The sequence below is a fragment of the Cucurbita moschata genome, unplaced genomic scaffold, assembly GCF_002738365.1.
Source record: "Cucurbita moschata cultivar Rifu unplaced genomic scaffold, Cmos_1.0 Cmo_Scf00020, whole genome shotgun sequence".
Classification (NCBI taxonomy): domain Eukaryota; kingdom Viridiplantae; phylum Streptophyta; class Magnoliopsida; order Cucurbitales; family Cucurbitaceae; genus Cucurbita; species Cucurbita moschata.
In genome coordinates this window covers 2,862,801-2,879,342 of record NW_019268536.1, presented here as the reverse complement: position 1 = coordinate 2,879,342, position 16,542 = coordinate 2,862,801, and the positions used below count along the sequence as shown (strand labels likewise).

The 16,542-nt window shown below is 33.0% G+C and overlaps 2 protein-coding genes across 3 annotated transcripts; both read left to right on the top strand.

The window, feature by feature from the left end:
• The first annotated feature begins 4,081 nt into the window (after window positions 1-4,081).
• LOC111458062 (serine/threonine protein phosphatase 2A 55 kDa regulatory subunit B beta isoform-like) lies at window positions 4,082-11,174 on the top strand. Of its 2 annotated transcripts, XR_002713041.1 has the most exons (15): window positions 4,082-4,596; window positions 5,348-5,451; window positions 5,549-5,647; window positions 5,748-5,867; window positions 6,592-6,783; window positions 7,477-7,568; window positions 7,773-7,891; window positions 8,723-8,846; window positions 8,992-9,115; window positions 9,719-9,787; window positions 9,885-9,976; window positions 10,082-10,159; window positions 10,255-10,325; window positions 10,447-10,784; window positions 10,918-11,174. XR_002713041.1 is itself a non-coding variant. In XM_023100563.1 (14 exons), the coding sequence occupies exons 1-14, from the start codon at window positions 4,485-4,487 to the stop codon at window positions 10,584-10,586; spliced, it is 1,536 nt and encodes a 511-aa protein (XP_022956331.1). In that variant the 5' UTR covers window positions 4,082-4,484; the 3' UTR covers window positions 10,587-11,174. The 2 variants fall into 2 exon arrangements, 1 of the variants encoding a protein (XP_022956331.1); XM_023100563.1 differs by having other exon boundaries at window positions 10,447-11,174.
• A 4,191-nt stretch (window positions 11,175-15,365) lies between these two features.
• Window positions 15,366-16,542, top strand: LOC111457801 (dof zinc finger protein DOF1.7-like). The gene has a single exon (XM_023100199.1). It carries the CDS (start codon window positions 15,813-15,815, stop codon window positions 16,425-16,427), a length of 615 nt encoding a protein of 204 aa, XP_022955967.1. The 5' UTR covers window positions 15,366-15,812; the 3' UTR covers window positions 16,428-16,542.

Genomic DNA, 16,542 nt, shown 5'->3' with positions numbered 1-16,542 from the left:
TATATGTCACGTTAAGCTATACCAAGATGTTGTCATGCCGCAATGTATGAAATTGTCATGAAATGGTAATCTTTGATGCACAATCTCCTTATGTCATGTCATGAAAACTATGTTATGTATGCAATTTACCGACTTAATCGGTTATAAAAGAATGAAGATTTGTCTTGCATCATTTATTATGCCAACGTGGAACTTCATGCATAATTGTAAGTTTACTTGCATCGGGATACTTTCTCGTTATGATGAGTTCAGACACGTATATTACGAGTATGATAATGACATATATGTTTGTCATGATGTTTAAAATGATAGGTCCCTCCATATTGCACGTGTTTGCATTTTCCAACCGGATAGTAAGATCACTTACTGAGTATTTCTTAAAATATTCAAACAATGTGCTACTCTTTCACTTCAGTAAAGGCAATGCACATATAACCTATGTTAGGATAGATGCATTTCATCTTTTCGTAGTCTTGGGTTAGAATATGACATTATTTTATTTTTCTTACGTTATTTCTCATTTTCATTTTAAATATTTTTATATTGTCTTAAAAGTTTTACCCTAAACATTCAAGTCCATGACGTCATTTATAAATTGCTGTAACTTAATATTTCTGCACTTTAATCGGTTTTAAAATTATAATAAAAAAAAGTAACTTAAAATATTTAAAATAGACTTGGACCAACTGAACCTAGATCAAATAATTCCAAATATTCAACCTAAATTATCGGTGAAATTTATATATTAAAAAAATATAGATTAAATAATAATAAAAAGGGGTGAAATTTTGGAATTTGTTGAGTAGAGAGATATTGGGGGATGTGGAAATTTGTAATTTAGTATGAAATTTGGTATAGTTTAGCTAATAAGTACAAAGGGCATTGTTTGGAAAATTCATGATTTGGGGAATTGGGTTTGCTTCCAATTCTAGTGGCACCCATTGGAATCAAATCTCTGTGCTTTGTGCTCTATTTCTACAACGTTCTTCCACACTTTCCACATTCCCTATATGTACGTCGTGCCCTACACACTTTTTCGAGTACTATCGTTAATCTGTGCATAGTTTACGTTGATATCGAGATGTCATAAATTTGAATCTCCATTTTTTACTATTGCTTAGTTCATACACGAGTCTTTATGGTTTTAGTTTTGGTTTTACCTATTATGTGGGTAATAATTCGATAATATCTAACCATTTTTTTTTTTTTTATAGAAAACTTGCATAGTCACAGGTTATTCAAACACAAATAAACTTACACATTAATAATTCCAAGTAATTGTTTTTAATATAGAAGATCAGACACAACTATAACCACAAATCACACAAAGTATTCTAAGGATTAGATAGCTTACACCCACATCAATCTGATATTAGATTGATAAATACAACTCTTTGTGGGAAACACTCTTTATTCGCAAGACGCGTGTTTAAGACAACTTAGGATTTCTTAGGATGAAAAACCGTAGAGTGGATAGATAATTTATTCATAAAATATTTAATCATTTTCTCTTAAAATATTCCAAAAATACCTAAATCACTTCTTAAAATATATAAATAATTAATTCATATAATTATCGGAATTAACATGGATCCGATCATATTTTAACCCATAATTAAAAAATATCTTGGAAATTCAATATCCATAAAAAAATAAACAATCAAACCGACATTTTAACAATATTCATATTATCACGTATTTAAATTCATTCCTCTAAAAAAAAATGGATTAGTTTTTGTTTGAATCTATTGATTTAATTATTATTATTTTTATTTAAAAAAAAAAAAAAAAAAAAAAAGCCGATTAGATTCCTATGACTGTGCACTACACCGAGTACATCAATGCTCATCAACATGTGGTGTTTTCGAGGTGAAATATTTTTAATTATTTCAATAAATATAATATTTGCAAATTAACTTTTTTTTTTATTGGTTTTTGTTTAAAATACAAAAGGGGACTGAGATAATTCACTCTATATATTTCTTACTTATTGATATTAAATATTTTATTAAAATATAAAAAAAGCAAAATAATAATAATAATTAAAATGATAAGGAAATTAAAAGAGGGCAATGGCAGCTCACCATACTGAATCATTAAGTGGTTGTGTACCTCTTCAAACAGTTGTCATTTGTCATGGTAGGATTGGTAGATTCCTTCATTGTGGTCCTTTTTTAGTTTGGTCACCCCCACAATATACTCAACCATAGGGGCATTAATTTAAATTTTACAAAAATGGAGGACCATTTTCTAATTAATTACGTCACATTCCACGTCATACACACGTTTTAAAACCTTAAACCTAAAATAGGACAATATCTGCTAGCCATCCACTTGAATTGTTACAAATTAAATCCTAAAATTGAAAAAAAATATAAGGCTTTTGCTCATATCTAATTTGCATGTGAAACCATTCCAGCGTCATTTTCCATGCCTACATTGTCAAGATGTAGCGTTGTCATTGTCCCTACTCTTCAAATATCTTCAATATTACATTATCGGGTGGTTCGGTGAACATTCTCAAAAGTTGGATTTTTTCAAAACTTTCAAAATTCATGTGGATGTTTATTTGTGGAGGTATACGGACTTAAATATATAATTTTTTTTTATAATAAATGGATGTAAAATTAAAATTAGTATGAATTTTATATATCGTTATGTTAGTTAATTAACTAATAAATTAAATAAATGTTTTTACAATAAATAATAAAAAGTAATATTGATAGTTAAACCATTTAATTTAAAATAAGTAATTAATTAAATTGTTGAGATAATATAAAAGATTAATTATAAATACATTATATGAAGGGTATTATATTAAATACTTGTTTGAAAAACCTTCACAAAATTGAATAAAATATATTTTTTTTGTATAACGGTAAAAAAAAACATGTTTTTTTAGAGAGAGAAACTATCTTATCGATCAAATCGTGTGTGATTAACTGATGTTTCCATTTTTCTATTTGATTCGATCCATTCGTTCGGGAGTACGAGCGAATGGATATGAATGGAAGATCGAAAGAGGAAGAAGCTCACAAAGGAGACAGAAGCCAAGCTCCATTGATGTAGGGCATTGACCTAATTGGAATCAGCCCCCAGCTACTCTCTATTCATGTTCGGCAAATAATGCAGCAATAATGGACTTCAATGGGGCCTATACATATGTATATAATTTGTTTCAATCAAAAGCGGTATCTAACTTTAGAGAGAAAATCAACTTCGGGATTCATTTACGTGAAATTATTAGAAAGAATCGCTACAGTGTGATCATGTTTTTAAACCGTTAAATATACCGAAAGAAACTAAAATTTTACGCTCTTAGAAGTATGAATAGTAACTGATTTGAAGCAATATGATTATATTATAAATTGTCTTAATTTCTGTCTCATACATTTAACGATTTAATGCAATTCTATGACTTAATTTTTTTCGGTTAATTTATTTATTTTTTATATTTTAATTTTAAAAAATGACAAATTATGCATACTATTACAAATCATTGGGGATTTAGGGTTAATTATATGTTTCATAATTAATAATTTAGATATTGTAGATTTGTTATAAAATTAAATTCAAAGCTCAAAAATAAAAATTTAAGAGATTAAATAAAAATTAAATTATTAATGGGCTGCATCCTAATGCACTCAGCCCATGTAGAAGAACTGATAGAAGGCCCAAAAGGCCCAACAGAACTGGAAAAAGGCCCATTCAGTTTCTACTATAATTCAGACCACTTTCAGCTGTTTTTCTTAAATAATAAAAATAAAAAATGTACTTTAAAATACATATAGGTAAAAAAAGACAAAAAAAAATTTACTTATATAGTTTTTACCGTTATAAATTATTTTGTAAAGAGATAATTTTCTAAAAAAACATTTAATTAAAAAAATGTAAATTATATAAAATTTATATTAAAAAATTAAAAAATAGGGAGATTAAAGTAAATATTTAAAAAATAGTATTGTCCTAAAAAACGAAAAGAATAATTAAAGGAAATATATAAGAAAATCCGTTCGAAGGCAGGCAGCCGCTTCACACGTGCAAGTCACTTTATCATGACCCTCGAAAATTGTACGGAACAAAAGTTTATTGAAAAGGAAAAACCCGGCATTGAAGAGCTACACACAGGGGAGTGTCTTCTTTGGTTCTTCAAGCCCAACGAACGGTTTGCTCAGACTCTGTTTCAATCCCATTAATTTTTCATATAACTGCATGTTCTAGATTCTCATCTTCAACGGAGAAGAAATTCAGGAACCGAGTGTTTCAAGTTTCTCACAGGGAGTTTGCGCATTCCCTTGCTCGAATATGGCTTAATCGGGATTCTACCGGATTCTTTTTTCGCCTTTTTTGTTTTCTGGATGAGTGTTTGAGCTGTGGTTATGTAAACTCAGAGCGATCGGTTGATGCTGTGATTGGATTTGGTGAATTCTTTTTTTTTTTTTCCCCTTTTATATCTGGGTTAGTTGGATTAGTATCCCGGAGATATGAAAGGTGGCGATGAAGCTATGGCAGCTCCGGTGGCCTCCTCACAGCCTCTGGAGTGGAAATTCTCGCAGGTGTTTGGCGAACGTACCGCCGGCGAGGAAGTACAGGAAGGTATTTTTCACATTGTACTGTTGTGGAGCATGCCATTACGGTTTATTTGTTGGATCCAATCGGTATACTGTGCATCAGTTGCAATTAGGGCTTGTTATCTCGTCTTCGATCTGTTAATGATTGTTTCCGAGTAATTCATTTTTCATCCGGTGGGTTGTCGAGTTAGTTTAATTTGTTGTGGATTATTTGGTTCGAAATGGGATATAAGCGGATTTCAGTTGCAGAATAGTTTAGAGTTCTATAGGAGTTTGTACTCTTCCTTGGTGATACGGAGCATTAGTTCTTTGTCGATCGAGTTAAGTAATATGAAATTCTATACGATTGTAAGTGACCTTTGCAGCTGCGTTCAAAGTTCGTGTTTATATTGCATGCATTGAAGTATCGATGTCAGCTCTTCTATTATAAACATAAGTTTATTCACGGGGTGATGGATGGAATTAATCTTTGTATGTCCCTGCCATCCAGAAAACTAGGATTGGGCCATTTACAAGAATTTGATTGACATTGCTTGACGAATGGTGCTTGTGAACTCAATACAGATTGCTGAGTTTATGCCTTGTAAATTGTTATAAACAGTCGATAAATGATTGAACGAGATTTGGTAAATTTATAATTACACATGATCTTTGATTTAGAGTCTGTGTGAGAGGATAATCATACAGATGCAGCATTGACATAATTCTTGTAGAGTTTTAAGAGCCACCTGGGTCTTAATCTTCTCTACATGGTTGCTTTGCTTGCTTCTATGCAGTTGATATTATTTCAGCAATTGAATTTGATAAGACGGGCGACCATCTGGCTACTGGCGATCGAGGTGGTCGAGTGGTTCTTTTTGAGAGGACAGATAGAAAAGATGTTAGTTATTTTTGTCCTCTGTGGATTTATTTGTGTTCAGTTTAGAGAATTAGTTCTGCTTTGTTGGTTCTGGAATTTACTAATATTGTCTTTGTAGAACGGAGGATCGAGAAAGGACTTGGAGAAAATGGACCATTCAGTTAGTAGGCATCCTGAGTTCCGTTATAAAACAGAGTTCCAGAGCCATGAACCAGAGGTAATTTTTTTTCTTTGCCTATATCTGCACAATTAATTCTCTACTTTTCAGATTAGTTGATATTATTCTGGTACTCACTCTGTGCCTGCACTTTTTTTAGTTTGACTATCTCAAGAGCTTGGAGATAGAGGAGAAAATTAACAAAATCAGATGGTGTCAAACAGCCAATGGAGCTCTCTTTCTATTGTCTACTAATGACAAAACCATCAAGTTTTGGAAGGTAGGAAAGTGATATTATATGGTGTTTCCAATTTTTCACTTCAGATGCTGATTTGCCAATAGGTTCTAAATAAATTGCTAGAAGTTGTGACTTACAAAAAAAAGGGTTCTAAATAAATTGCATGATAAGCTGGTTTAATTTTCCTTTTAATAACTACGATGATGAAATATGTTTGATTTACTACGAAAATTTGTTTGTGTGCCTATGTGGCTGTTATTTTATTAATTAATCAATTTATTTTTCAGGAAGATCTAATTGATGTGCATATTTATGATTTTGAATTACTTCCTCACAAATGTCAGTTGGTGGTCAGACTTATTCTAATGTTTTGGCTTTTGAGCTAGCACTAATGTCGGATTGTGGACTTCCAAACAGGAAATAGTTTCTAACCAAGTTGAATAATGCGTAACTCAGTAACGAAGAGAAAAGCTAAAAATAGAAACACTACATTTATATTTGTTTTCTAGTGTTTTTATTGTTGTTGTTCTCTTTTTTCTCTTTTTTTAGTCTTTTAGTAGGAATATATTCTCTCATACTAGTCCCATCAGAAGAGGTAAAAGGGTGTAGAGTGCAGTAATCTTTTTTTGTTTAGCCCCATCATAAAGTCATTGAAGTAGTAGAAAAGTTCGGTAGGTCATTTTATATTTCTCGATGACTGGTAGCAGACTGGTAGAAACTGTATCTTCGTAATTCAATCTGGTTTCTTTCTTTGAGGTTTGGCCAGGTGCAAGAAAAGAAGATCAAGAAAATATCCAGCATGAACGTGAATGCGTCCAAAGCTGTTGGCAGTGAATGTATAGCTAGATCAAGTATTTCAAGTAATTCTACCCATCTTCTAAATGGAGGATCCTGTGATGGAGTTTATAATCATCCAAGCAATGACTTATTGGGGGCCATTTCATCACTACGTCTACAGGTGGTAGTTGCTTATGTTCTGTTGCTTTTGGACCGAGCAATTCCATATATTGAGTTGTGACTCTATTTTAATCTCTTGTATAACTTTCCTAGTGGAAAGATAGCTAAAAGGACGAAGAAAAAATTGTTCATTCTACCACTTTCCATTTTTCAGTCCATTTTATGGTTCCTTCTAGATATTTCACCGAGAAATAATAGTTGAAAACTGGATATGACACCACATGCACCTGCCTTGATCATGGGAGGAAATCTTTGTTCAAGAGGTGGACAGGAGGGTGGGGGTATGAGAATTTTTTCTCCCAAAATTTCTGGGACAGGGATAAGGCATTCGCTACCTCAACCTCGCCCCATTCACAAAAATGATTTGAAATCTGGAATTGCTTCTGGTTCAATAAATTTGTTGTCTACTCTTTATTCCAATTGGACGTTTAGTTTATGAAGCTACTTCTCCCAAATTGTGCTATGCAATATAATCCTTGAGATTGATTTTCCTTTTGAGAACTAAATGTTTATTAGTCTACTTTTTCTGAAGTGTTAAAGCTGAGAGTTTTATTTATTTTGTGTCTGTTCACATTTCATTTTCCATTTTCCTTCTTGTGATAGAATTACATTATTCTGACACTTGTGATTGTTATTCATTTTCCTTCTACTTGGAAAATATATGTACTAATATCTTTGTTCTTGATGGAATTAGGTAACTAGCCATGAGTCGAGCCTTCTCGCTAGATGTCGTAGAGTATACGCCCATGCTCATGATTATCATATCAACTCTATCTCAAATAACAGGTACTGCCAAAAGCTTGGATGCAGGTTTAAATGTTGTCCAAGAACTAAGCTGTTCCTCCTTTTCTTCCTTTGATTATCATAGGATTTTAAGGTTTTAAAGTACGGTAGAAAACAGATTCTGAACCTGCTATTTTTTATGGTATTTGACGTGTTAATAATTATGTGTATATCTATTGTATATACAATATCCTGTTTATTATATAGTGATGGCGAAACTTTTATATCGGCTGATGACCTGCGGATAAATCTGTGGAACTTGGAAATTTGCAATCAAAGTTTCAACATTGTTGACGTGAAGCCTACTAACATGGAGGATTTAACTGGTAAGCTCATTATTGTTTTCCTTGTGGCGTGTTTCCATTTGATGATATTATGATATTTTGTACTGGATTTATCATATAGAATTCATAGTGCTAGTTTGCTTTTACTGACGGGGGGTGTGATGATACAAGTTGGACATACCGTACAAGAATTGTTAGAGGAAATGCCATGTAGAAGCTCTTATGTCTTATGCCAGTTTTCTAATGCCACCGTATATCGTGCTGTTCTTTTAGGGCACTGGAAAAAAAGAACAGCCCATACTGGGGAGCAATCTAAACAAGGGGGGAAAAAACTTTTACACAAAATTACAAGTGACTGCTCTGAATGTTAAAATTCATAAAAAGCGGATAATTAAAAAACACTCAAGACCTGAACACCTAGAAGAAAGAATTCCAGTGCAGCACTCTACGAATTTCCTTCCAAGATTTCTGTGTCCTTAAAAGTTTCTTATACTTCTCTCAAGCCATTATCATGTCCAAAACTTGGCTCCCAAGTTTCTCACAAATGGCAACTCCAAAGCACATCATCTCGACTCTTAAAAATGTCCTCATTAGACCTCTTGCACATCATCACGCGCCAGTTCAGTGGGAACCTAAAACCATGGATGTAGATCTTTGGATGGAGTCCATGGTTTCAGTACATAGTGTGCTGAAGAACCAGTGAGAAGTTATCTTCTATGATGATATCCATTTTTATTTGGTTTGCTCCTTATGGAATAGGAATTTTAATGAATAATATGCATGCATAAAAGTTCTTCGGAGTTAGCTTTTCTTCAACTCATTTATTTTCTTAACCTTTATTTTACATTTTTTTGTAAATGCATCTTTTTGCAGAGGTGATTACATCTGCTGAGTTTCATCCTACGCATTGTAACACACTAGCATATAGCAGTTCAAAAGGCTCAATCCGCCTAGTTGATTTGCGGCAGTCAGCATTATGTGATTCCCATGCCAAATTGTAGGTGTTTTCGAGAATCTTACAACCGCCCCCCCTCACACACACGCACAACAAACTACAAACGAAATTTTCTTTCCTTCCTGTGGGGTGTGATTATTGCACTTACATGAGCTTGTAATGATTAAAAATTATCTTTTTCTTACAGATTTGAGGAACCTGAGACACCTGGTTCTAGATCATTTTTCACTGAGATAATTGCTTCAATATCAGACATTAAATTTGGGACAAATGGAAGATATATATTAAGTCGTGATTACATGACTCTTAAGGTTTGTGTTTATATATATGTAACTATCGTCTGATTCTTTTAGTTACGAGGCCATGAACTATTTGGTAGTTTCATACTAAAATTTGCATGTGAAGGCCATAGCAATGGTTCTTGTAATCTGTGTGTATAAACAATAATATGTTAGTACCCATGGATAAGATGTCGTTTGACTAGTTGGTAAACATAGCTGCAATTGGGAATAGAAAAGATATGCTCCTCAATGACATATAAAAGATATTCTCCATGAAAATTTTCACTTTTTTATGAGGCATGACTCCTATCAATGTGCTTCGGTTATAGTTCCACAAATTTGACTTTCTTTTGTCACGTGCACCTGGCAACCCAAGCCTCCTGGTTTTCTGTTACTTTGTTGTTACTGGGACATGAACATGGATTCTTCTTGTCTTGATATCTTTAGAATAGTTGAAGACTCATTATGCAAGTCTTTACATTCTAACGAATTACTATACTAACAGTTTTTTTGGCTTCAGCTCTTTGAAATCTCTCATTTTTGTTGCCTTTTCTTCCAAAAATTTATTTTCTTGATTGCTTTCCTTATGACATGTTCCATGCAACTCCAGCCCATTCTTTTTCTCATTTTCAGTTATGGGACATCAACATGGATTCTGGTCCCTTCGCAACCTTTCAAGTTCACGAACATTTAAGACCTAAGGTAAGATGAGATCTCTTTGTTCAGACAAAACTTGTGGCTTAAATTTATTTAACATTATTGGACTTAACTAAATGCACTTTCTGGTGATCATATGCAGCTTTGTGATTTATATGAAAATGATTCAATCTTTGACAAGTTTGAGTGTTGTCTGAGTGGTGATGGATCACGTGTAACTACGGGATCCTACAGGTCCGTATGATTTCCAAAGTTATCTATATGCGTACTACATTCAGACTTTTTTTTCCCTCTCAAAAAGTCTTGCCCTGAATTTGTATGTTACTGATGTGATCCCAGCAATTTATTCCGAGTTTTTGGTTGTTCTCCGGGAAGCACTGAGGCAACGACTTTGGAAGCTAGCAAGAATCCCACCAGGTATTTCAATCGAGTGCCATATTCACAAACTTTGAGCTCCATGGTACTTTTGTAATGCCTATATTGAGTATAAAATTACCGGTATTGGCTTGTAGGAGACAAGTGCAGACCCCTTCAAGACCTTCGAGATCACTTAGTAGTAGCTTTACAAGAGTTGTCAGACGCGGTTGGTGCTCCACAATTTGATTTCCTTTTCTTTTTCTGATCACTAAATTATTCAGCTAGAGGCTGGCCTCTCCTTTTGGTATATGTTCTTATGTTCCTACGTTGGGAAACTCTGTTATCAGGAGGATCAGAGAGCCCAGGGGCTGATGCAAATGGCAACCCTTTTGATTTCACAACTAAGCTGCTGCACCTAGCATGGCATCCGGCTGAAAATTCAATTGCCTGCGCTGCCGCAAACAGCTTGTATATGTATTATGCATAAGAAGAGGGGCTGAGAATCAAATGACAGCACCTGCTTGACCGTTCTGACTTTTGTCGATAAAATTTCTACCCTTTCCCGCCACCCATAACCACAGAAGCTACTTCGATCGAGTTCCATACGCCTACGATATCAGTGCATACTTCTATTACTGCAGCGGCCAAAATTTCCACAAGAAAACATGTTGTTTATGTTCCTCAGGTGTGCAACATTCCTTTCAACCCTATAATTCTCTTTTCATTTCCATCATAATCCTTTCTTTTCTCCCAAAAGAGAAGAGATTTATTCTGTTCCATATTTTGTTGTGTTGAACTTGGGGAAATTCTGATTGTAGCTCCCCTGCAACAAAACTGAAGCTGTTGCTCTTCTTCCGCTAGGTTCGAGATTAACAAATGTAGTTCTTTTAGTTAACTTCTAATAGTTTCGGTGAGAAGAAGCTGTTAAATCTTGCAGTACATCAAATTATTTTTTCAATTGATTCATTGTCACTCTCAGAAATTACTTTCAGGATGTTTTTCATAACTTATTACTGTAGTTTTCTGTAAAGAACAGTTACATTGAATGTAGCCTACATAGCTGCTATTTCTAACATTCTGGTTGGTTTTGTTTTGGTCTGTCTTCATCTGAAAATTAGTCACTTACTGTCTGTTGCATCTTTCAATTCTGAGAAAAAGTTCCTTCACTCAATTCTAGTGTGTAGTAAGGTGCTGTCTTTCCAACATGGCGGAGCGATCGACTCTGGTTTGTTCTTCTTTCTGTTAATCCTGTCGTTTTTCCTGTCATCATCGGTTGACGAATCCTTTACATTTATTAGATTTTGTCTATTTAGATGACTGAATTATGTTGAATATAAGTGACAGTATGTCCTTCGATTTCGATTTCGATTTCGTGTAGGCTGTCGATTGGACTTCGGTACGTGTTAATTGTTACATTTGATATTTTCAATCAAGTTCTCATGAATCATATATATATATATATATATATATATATATATTCAAGTGTGATGTTGTTAGCATAATATCATTAGTCATGTCACCTTGAAAGAAGCCTTTAAAATCTATGATTGATAACTTTGGTAGAAGTCTTAAATGTTATCTAATTTCAATTTTTAGTTGAAGACGAGAACTAAACTTATAATTTAAACTTTGATAAAGACTCTTTTAATTCATATTTTTTTACTCCTTTTTTATAATATTTTTTTAAATAATAGTCTCGGGAGTCTTCGACATCTTAAAGAAGATATGGATATTTTACGGGATCATTTTAATTTTTTATATTTAGATTAGATTAAATAGTTATAAAATTGATGGAATAATTCAGTTTAATATATTAAAAGAAATGAAAAAAAAAATATAAATTATGAATAGGGTGAGAAAGGGAAAAAATAAACAAATCCTAATAATTAGTGCTTATGCAGAAAGATCATGGTCGTCCACGTGGAGGGGAGTGATGAAAATGAGATGGGATTCAGTGCGGTAGGCCACAGCAATCGTAAAAGAAAAGGACAAAGGCAATTGGCTGTGTCTGGTGTGTGCCTTGATTGACGGTTTGGATTAATTTGGGGATAATGCGTTCCAACTTCCTCATAACTCCCACGTTATAAATAAAATGGTGGGCCCTACCTCAAACCCTTCTCCCTCCATTTTCATCCTTAACCATAGTGATTCCTCACGCCTCTATGCATTCCCCCCACATTTTGCGATTCATATGACCCTATAATTCGATCGAACGAGTTACAAATGCCTTATGAAGATATAGCAGGTATACACTGTTATAAGTAGCAAATAATAAGTAAATTATTGTTTTCATGTGAAGTTTACCGAATTCTTTACTCAATCAATTGGAAATTACAAGCCAAGTACGAGTAACATTAATAATGGGTATTGTTGATTTTGCTAAACTGGTAAAAGTTATAAAATGTAAATTTTGTATAATTTTAAAGCACAATGAGTTACATGTGGTGTGATTTCAGACTCGAGTGATATGAACCTAGATATCACTAATGCAATATATACTTCTAGAAAAAAAGCAAAGGAAATGTTGTTCAAATTATCAGGTTGAAATTCATGTTATATTAAGGAAGAATCAAGCTTTTATGATGGCTACAGAATTTTCCTTTATGGTGATTTATTATCATTTGGTATAAGAGTTTTCCCTTAGTTTGGTTAATTATCAATTGGTATCAACCCTTGGGTTAATTACTTATCATTTGGTATCAGAGTCTTAGGCTTAAGATCAATTTAGGGGCATTTACGTTGTTAAAGGTCAGATTGATGGTTTTATCTAGCTTTTAGGCTCGACTTAAGGTTTTCTTCCACTTTTAGTTTGGTTTGGTACGATTCACTGCCTACAAAGTTAATTGGAGTTTTTCGTGTTGTTTGAAGTAGGTTCTTAGCTTTTTTTTATATGATGGATTTGTTATAAGATGAATTCTCCTCTCCAACGAAAGCTATTTGTAAAATTAGACTCGTTTGGAGTTTAACCTAAGCTATTATTAGTTAAATGAAGCATAAATTGTGAGATTTAATTTATAAAGGTTAGATATTTTTTTTATTAGATAACTACCCTTTTAAATGTTTCAAACTCTTAGATATGTGTGCATGTGGTTGTTTTATGAACAACCGTGATGTTGTGCATACTCGTAAATGATATTCTAAACATTACGAGACCTTTTGTATGAAAGGAAACTTAAGACAATTAACTATTTGTGTGCGTGGGGATTAAACCATTTTACTGTTATTTTTACTTGTGGCAACTATTTATCTCTGTGCATGGGAATTGCCGAGTTCCCTAGATTTTGTATGATGTGGTGTGTCACATCACCTCTTTAAAATCTTTGACTTTCTATACTCGATTTTCCATGTGTTTGCATGGTACAGAGTATTTATCTCCTTAAAATTCGTAATTTTAAAGAAATATGGTGAAAATAGTTAAAATTCTCGTTTTTATAAAAATTTAATATTTAAATGGAGGGCTATTAATTAAAAATTTTAATGGATACAGTTACGAAATTTGATATTTGTTTGAAAATAATGAAGATAAGATTAATAATAAAACAATCAATTTTATGTTTAAATAAAATGCCACGTGGTAGAATGATATCCATGTTGGAAGGCTGAGCTGTTCGTGCACTAGTCTATGCCCCGCCATGATGTCGGGTTCAGACACGTGGGAACGCTCTCATTTTCGGGTGACGGTGTCTTAACGCCACGATTCTCATGTCTTGCTTTGCTTGGCACTTCAACGGTCCAGATCTTCCCACTCAAAAACATTGGACGGTATTGATTCTAACAGTGATATCCGAATGATGCCTCCACTGGTGGCACTTGCGTTCTCTCCACGCAAATGTTCCCGACTTTGCGGCTCTCTATTCTCAGCCGACCATTTCCAGCTTATCCGACGTTACCCGCTAAATTAATAAAAATATTATTAATTTTAAGCATTATCTAAAAAATACTATTAAACCTTTAAAATAAATTCAAAATTTTGATAAACTTTTAAAAAAAATATTTTTAACCATCCCATTTAATAATATTTTCTAAATTTTAAAAAACGCCTTTAATTTTTTTTTAAAACAATATTTTAAAACTTAAAAAAAAAATTAAATTAATTTTATTATTAGTTGCATTTAACAAAATATTCATAAACTTTAGAAAATAATATTAAAAAGTTTGGATATTCTATGAAATGTCATATTGACGATTTTTTACTATTAGTCCATATATTGACGGTAATAATTTTTTAAAACTTTTTTTTATAAAGATAAAAATGTATATGCAAAAATTTCTTATGAATCCTACCAAATTCATTCCTTTTTTATCTGACAGATGGTCAAAACTTCATATGGGTTTGAATCGTGTTGAGAATTCATTATACATTAGAAACGGTTGAAGAAAGAATAAAATGTTTCTTTTGTCAGCTCGAAAAATAAAGAAATAGTTAATATATTCAAGATAATTACGTGTTTAAAAAACACGGTCTCAATTCTAACTTATTTCATTAGATTTGAGAGACAAAGAGTATTTTTAAATTTTTTAAAAGATTAAAAAAATATTAATAAAAAAATTTAAAGTATATTTTGAAAACAAAATAGTTTTTATCCCAAATCAATAATAAAGGTATTTTTTAGATTTTTTTTTAAAAAATTCACTACATTATTAAATTTTTTCTTTAAAGTTTATTTTACGGATAAAATAATAGAAAAAAAAAATCTCTGTGTCTTCTCATTAATGATCTATAATCTTATCTCTTATTTTAACAATTGAAAGCTAAAAGGTCAACCTACGAAGATATTTATGCCCCTAAGAATTTAAAATTTATGGACCATTGTCTTAATTAATTATTTTTTAACTTTTTTTTTTTTTTCATTTATTTAACTTGTTATTATTTTATAATGTCAAATCAGTGAAAAATCTTTTAATTCTTTTAACATAATTTTTCAGCAAGAATTCAAATTCTTTTTAAATAATTATTCACATTATCAATTTGGAAACTACATCAATTATGTACCTATTCCTGAATAAATTTTCAAGCTTATATACTAAAATTAATTTAAGTAAAAAAGTTATTTAAATAAATAGTAGCAATTTTAAAAATTATAATTAATTACAATACTAAAGTCAAATTATTATTATTTTTTTAATTACTTTTTAATAAACAATTATGGCAATCAGTTGGACTGTGTAGGACAAACAAGCGGAGAATAATGATAATAATAATAATAAAAGAAAAAAATTATGATCTTTAAATTCTTCATCTCTTTATATGTCGACTGGTCGTCTCTTTCACGCGGATAACTCAACAAATTTGCTACTCGCCGAGAAAGTCCCCGTCGCCGTCGCCGGCAACTGTCCCTTTTTCCGAAATTCCGACAAAACTCTACCAAAAAAAAAAGAACCAGTTCAGATTTGTGTGCTGTTTCTTCTGTAAAACTGCATGTTTTTTTGATTGATTTGCTTTTTAGAAGCCATGAAAGCTACGGCTTGAAGCTTTTATCCAACTTTTGTGGGTTTTTATGTTTTTTGCTCTGTTTTGGTCTCTGTTTTTTCTTACAACTAAAAACCCTTTTTGTCGTCAAAATCTCGAAACCCTTTTTTCTGTTCATCATCTTAGATCGTCGAAGTTTCTTATTGGTAATCGAATCTGATTTTCTCAGAAGAATTTTCTCGGAAGAATTTTCTCGGGAAAGTTTGAGTTCTGCTCTGTTTTTCTTCTCTGGGTATTCGAACAATGCAAGACCTGTCAATGTTTCAGCCGATTGAACCCCAATTTCCCGAACAAGAGCAGCTTAAATGCCCTCGTTGTGATTCTACCAACACCAAATTTTGCTATTACAATAACTACAATCTTTCTCAGCCTCGTCATTTCTGTAAGAATTGCCGTCGGTACTGGACTAAAGGCGGCGCTCTTCGGAACATCCCTGTCGGCGGCGGAACCCGGAAGAACTCCAAGCGTGCGGCGGTGGCTACTGTTAAACGCCCGCCGTCTTCCTCATCTTCGTCTTCTTCGACCTTGACGAATTCGAACCCGATCCGGGGTTACGGCGGCGGGTTGGATATTCCGGGGAGCTTGACTTCATTACTGGTGTCGAATGAGCAATTTGGGAATCTTTTGGAGGGTGTTGATCCAAATCAATCGGAGATGAAAGTGGTGGAATCGGGTGAGTTTTCAGAGAATTTGGATTCTGGGGGTGGCCGGAAATCTGCAGCGGAGGAACAGAACACCGCCATGCCGGGAAATTATTTGGGTGTTCTGCAGAACAGCGATTCTAGTTGTTGGACCGGCGGCGGGAGTAATGGGTGGCCTGATCTTGCCATTTTCACACCAGGGTCGAGTTATGAGTAAACAGAGAAGAAAAATCCGCCATTGTTGATGTAATTAAGCTTCTGTCTGGTGCTGATTATGGAAAATTAGAATCATGTTGCTTAGATGAAGAAGAAGGTGTTATAGTTTTTTTTTT

Excerpts from the sequence above, each read along its gene's own strand:
- LOC111458062 (XM_023100563.1), top strand. The coding sequence starts at position 4,485 with ATGAAAGGTGGCGATGAAGCTATGGCAGCTCCGGTGGCCTCCTCACAG. Across the intron at positions 7,892-8,722 it reads TAACATGGAGGATTTAACTG|AGGTGATTACATCTGCTGAG; the intron begins GTAAGCTCATTA and ends ATCTTTTTGCAG. Across the intron at positions 8,847-8,991 it reads TGTGATTCCCATGCCAAATT|ATTTGAGGAACCTGAGACAC; the intron begins GTAGGTGTTTTC and ends TTTTTCTTACAG.
- LOC111457801 (XM_023100199.1), top strand. The coding sequence starts at position 15,813 with ATGCAAGACCTGTCAATGTTTCAGCCGATTGAACCCCAATTTCCCGAA.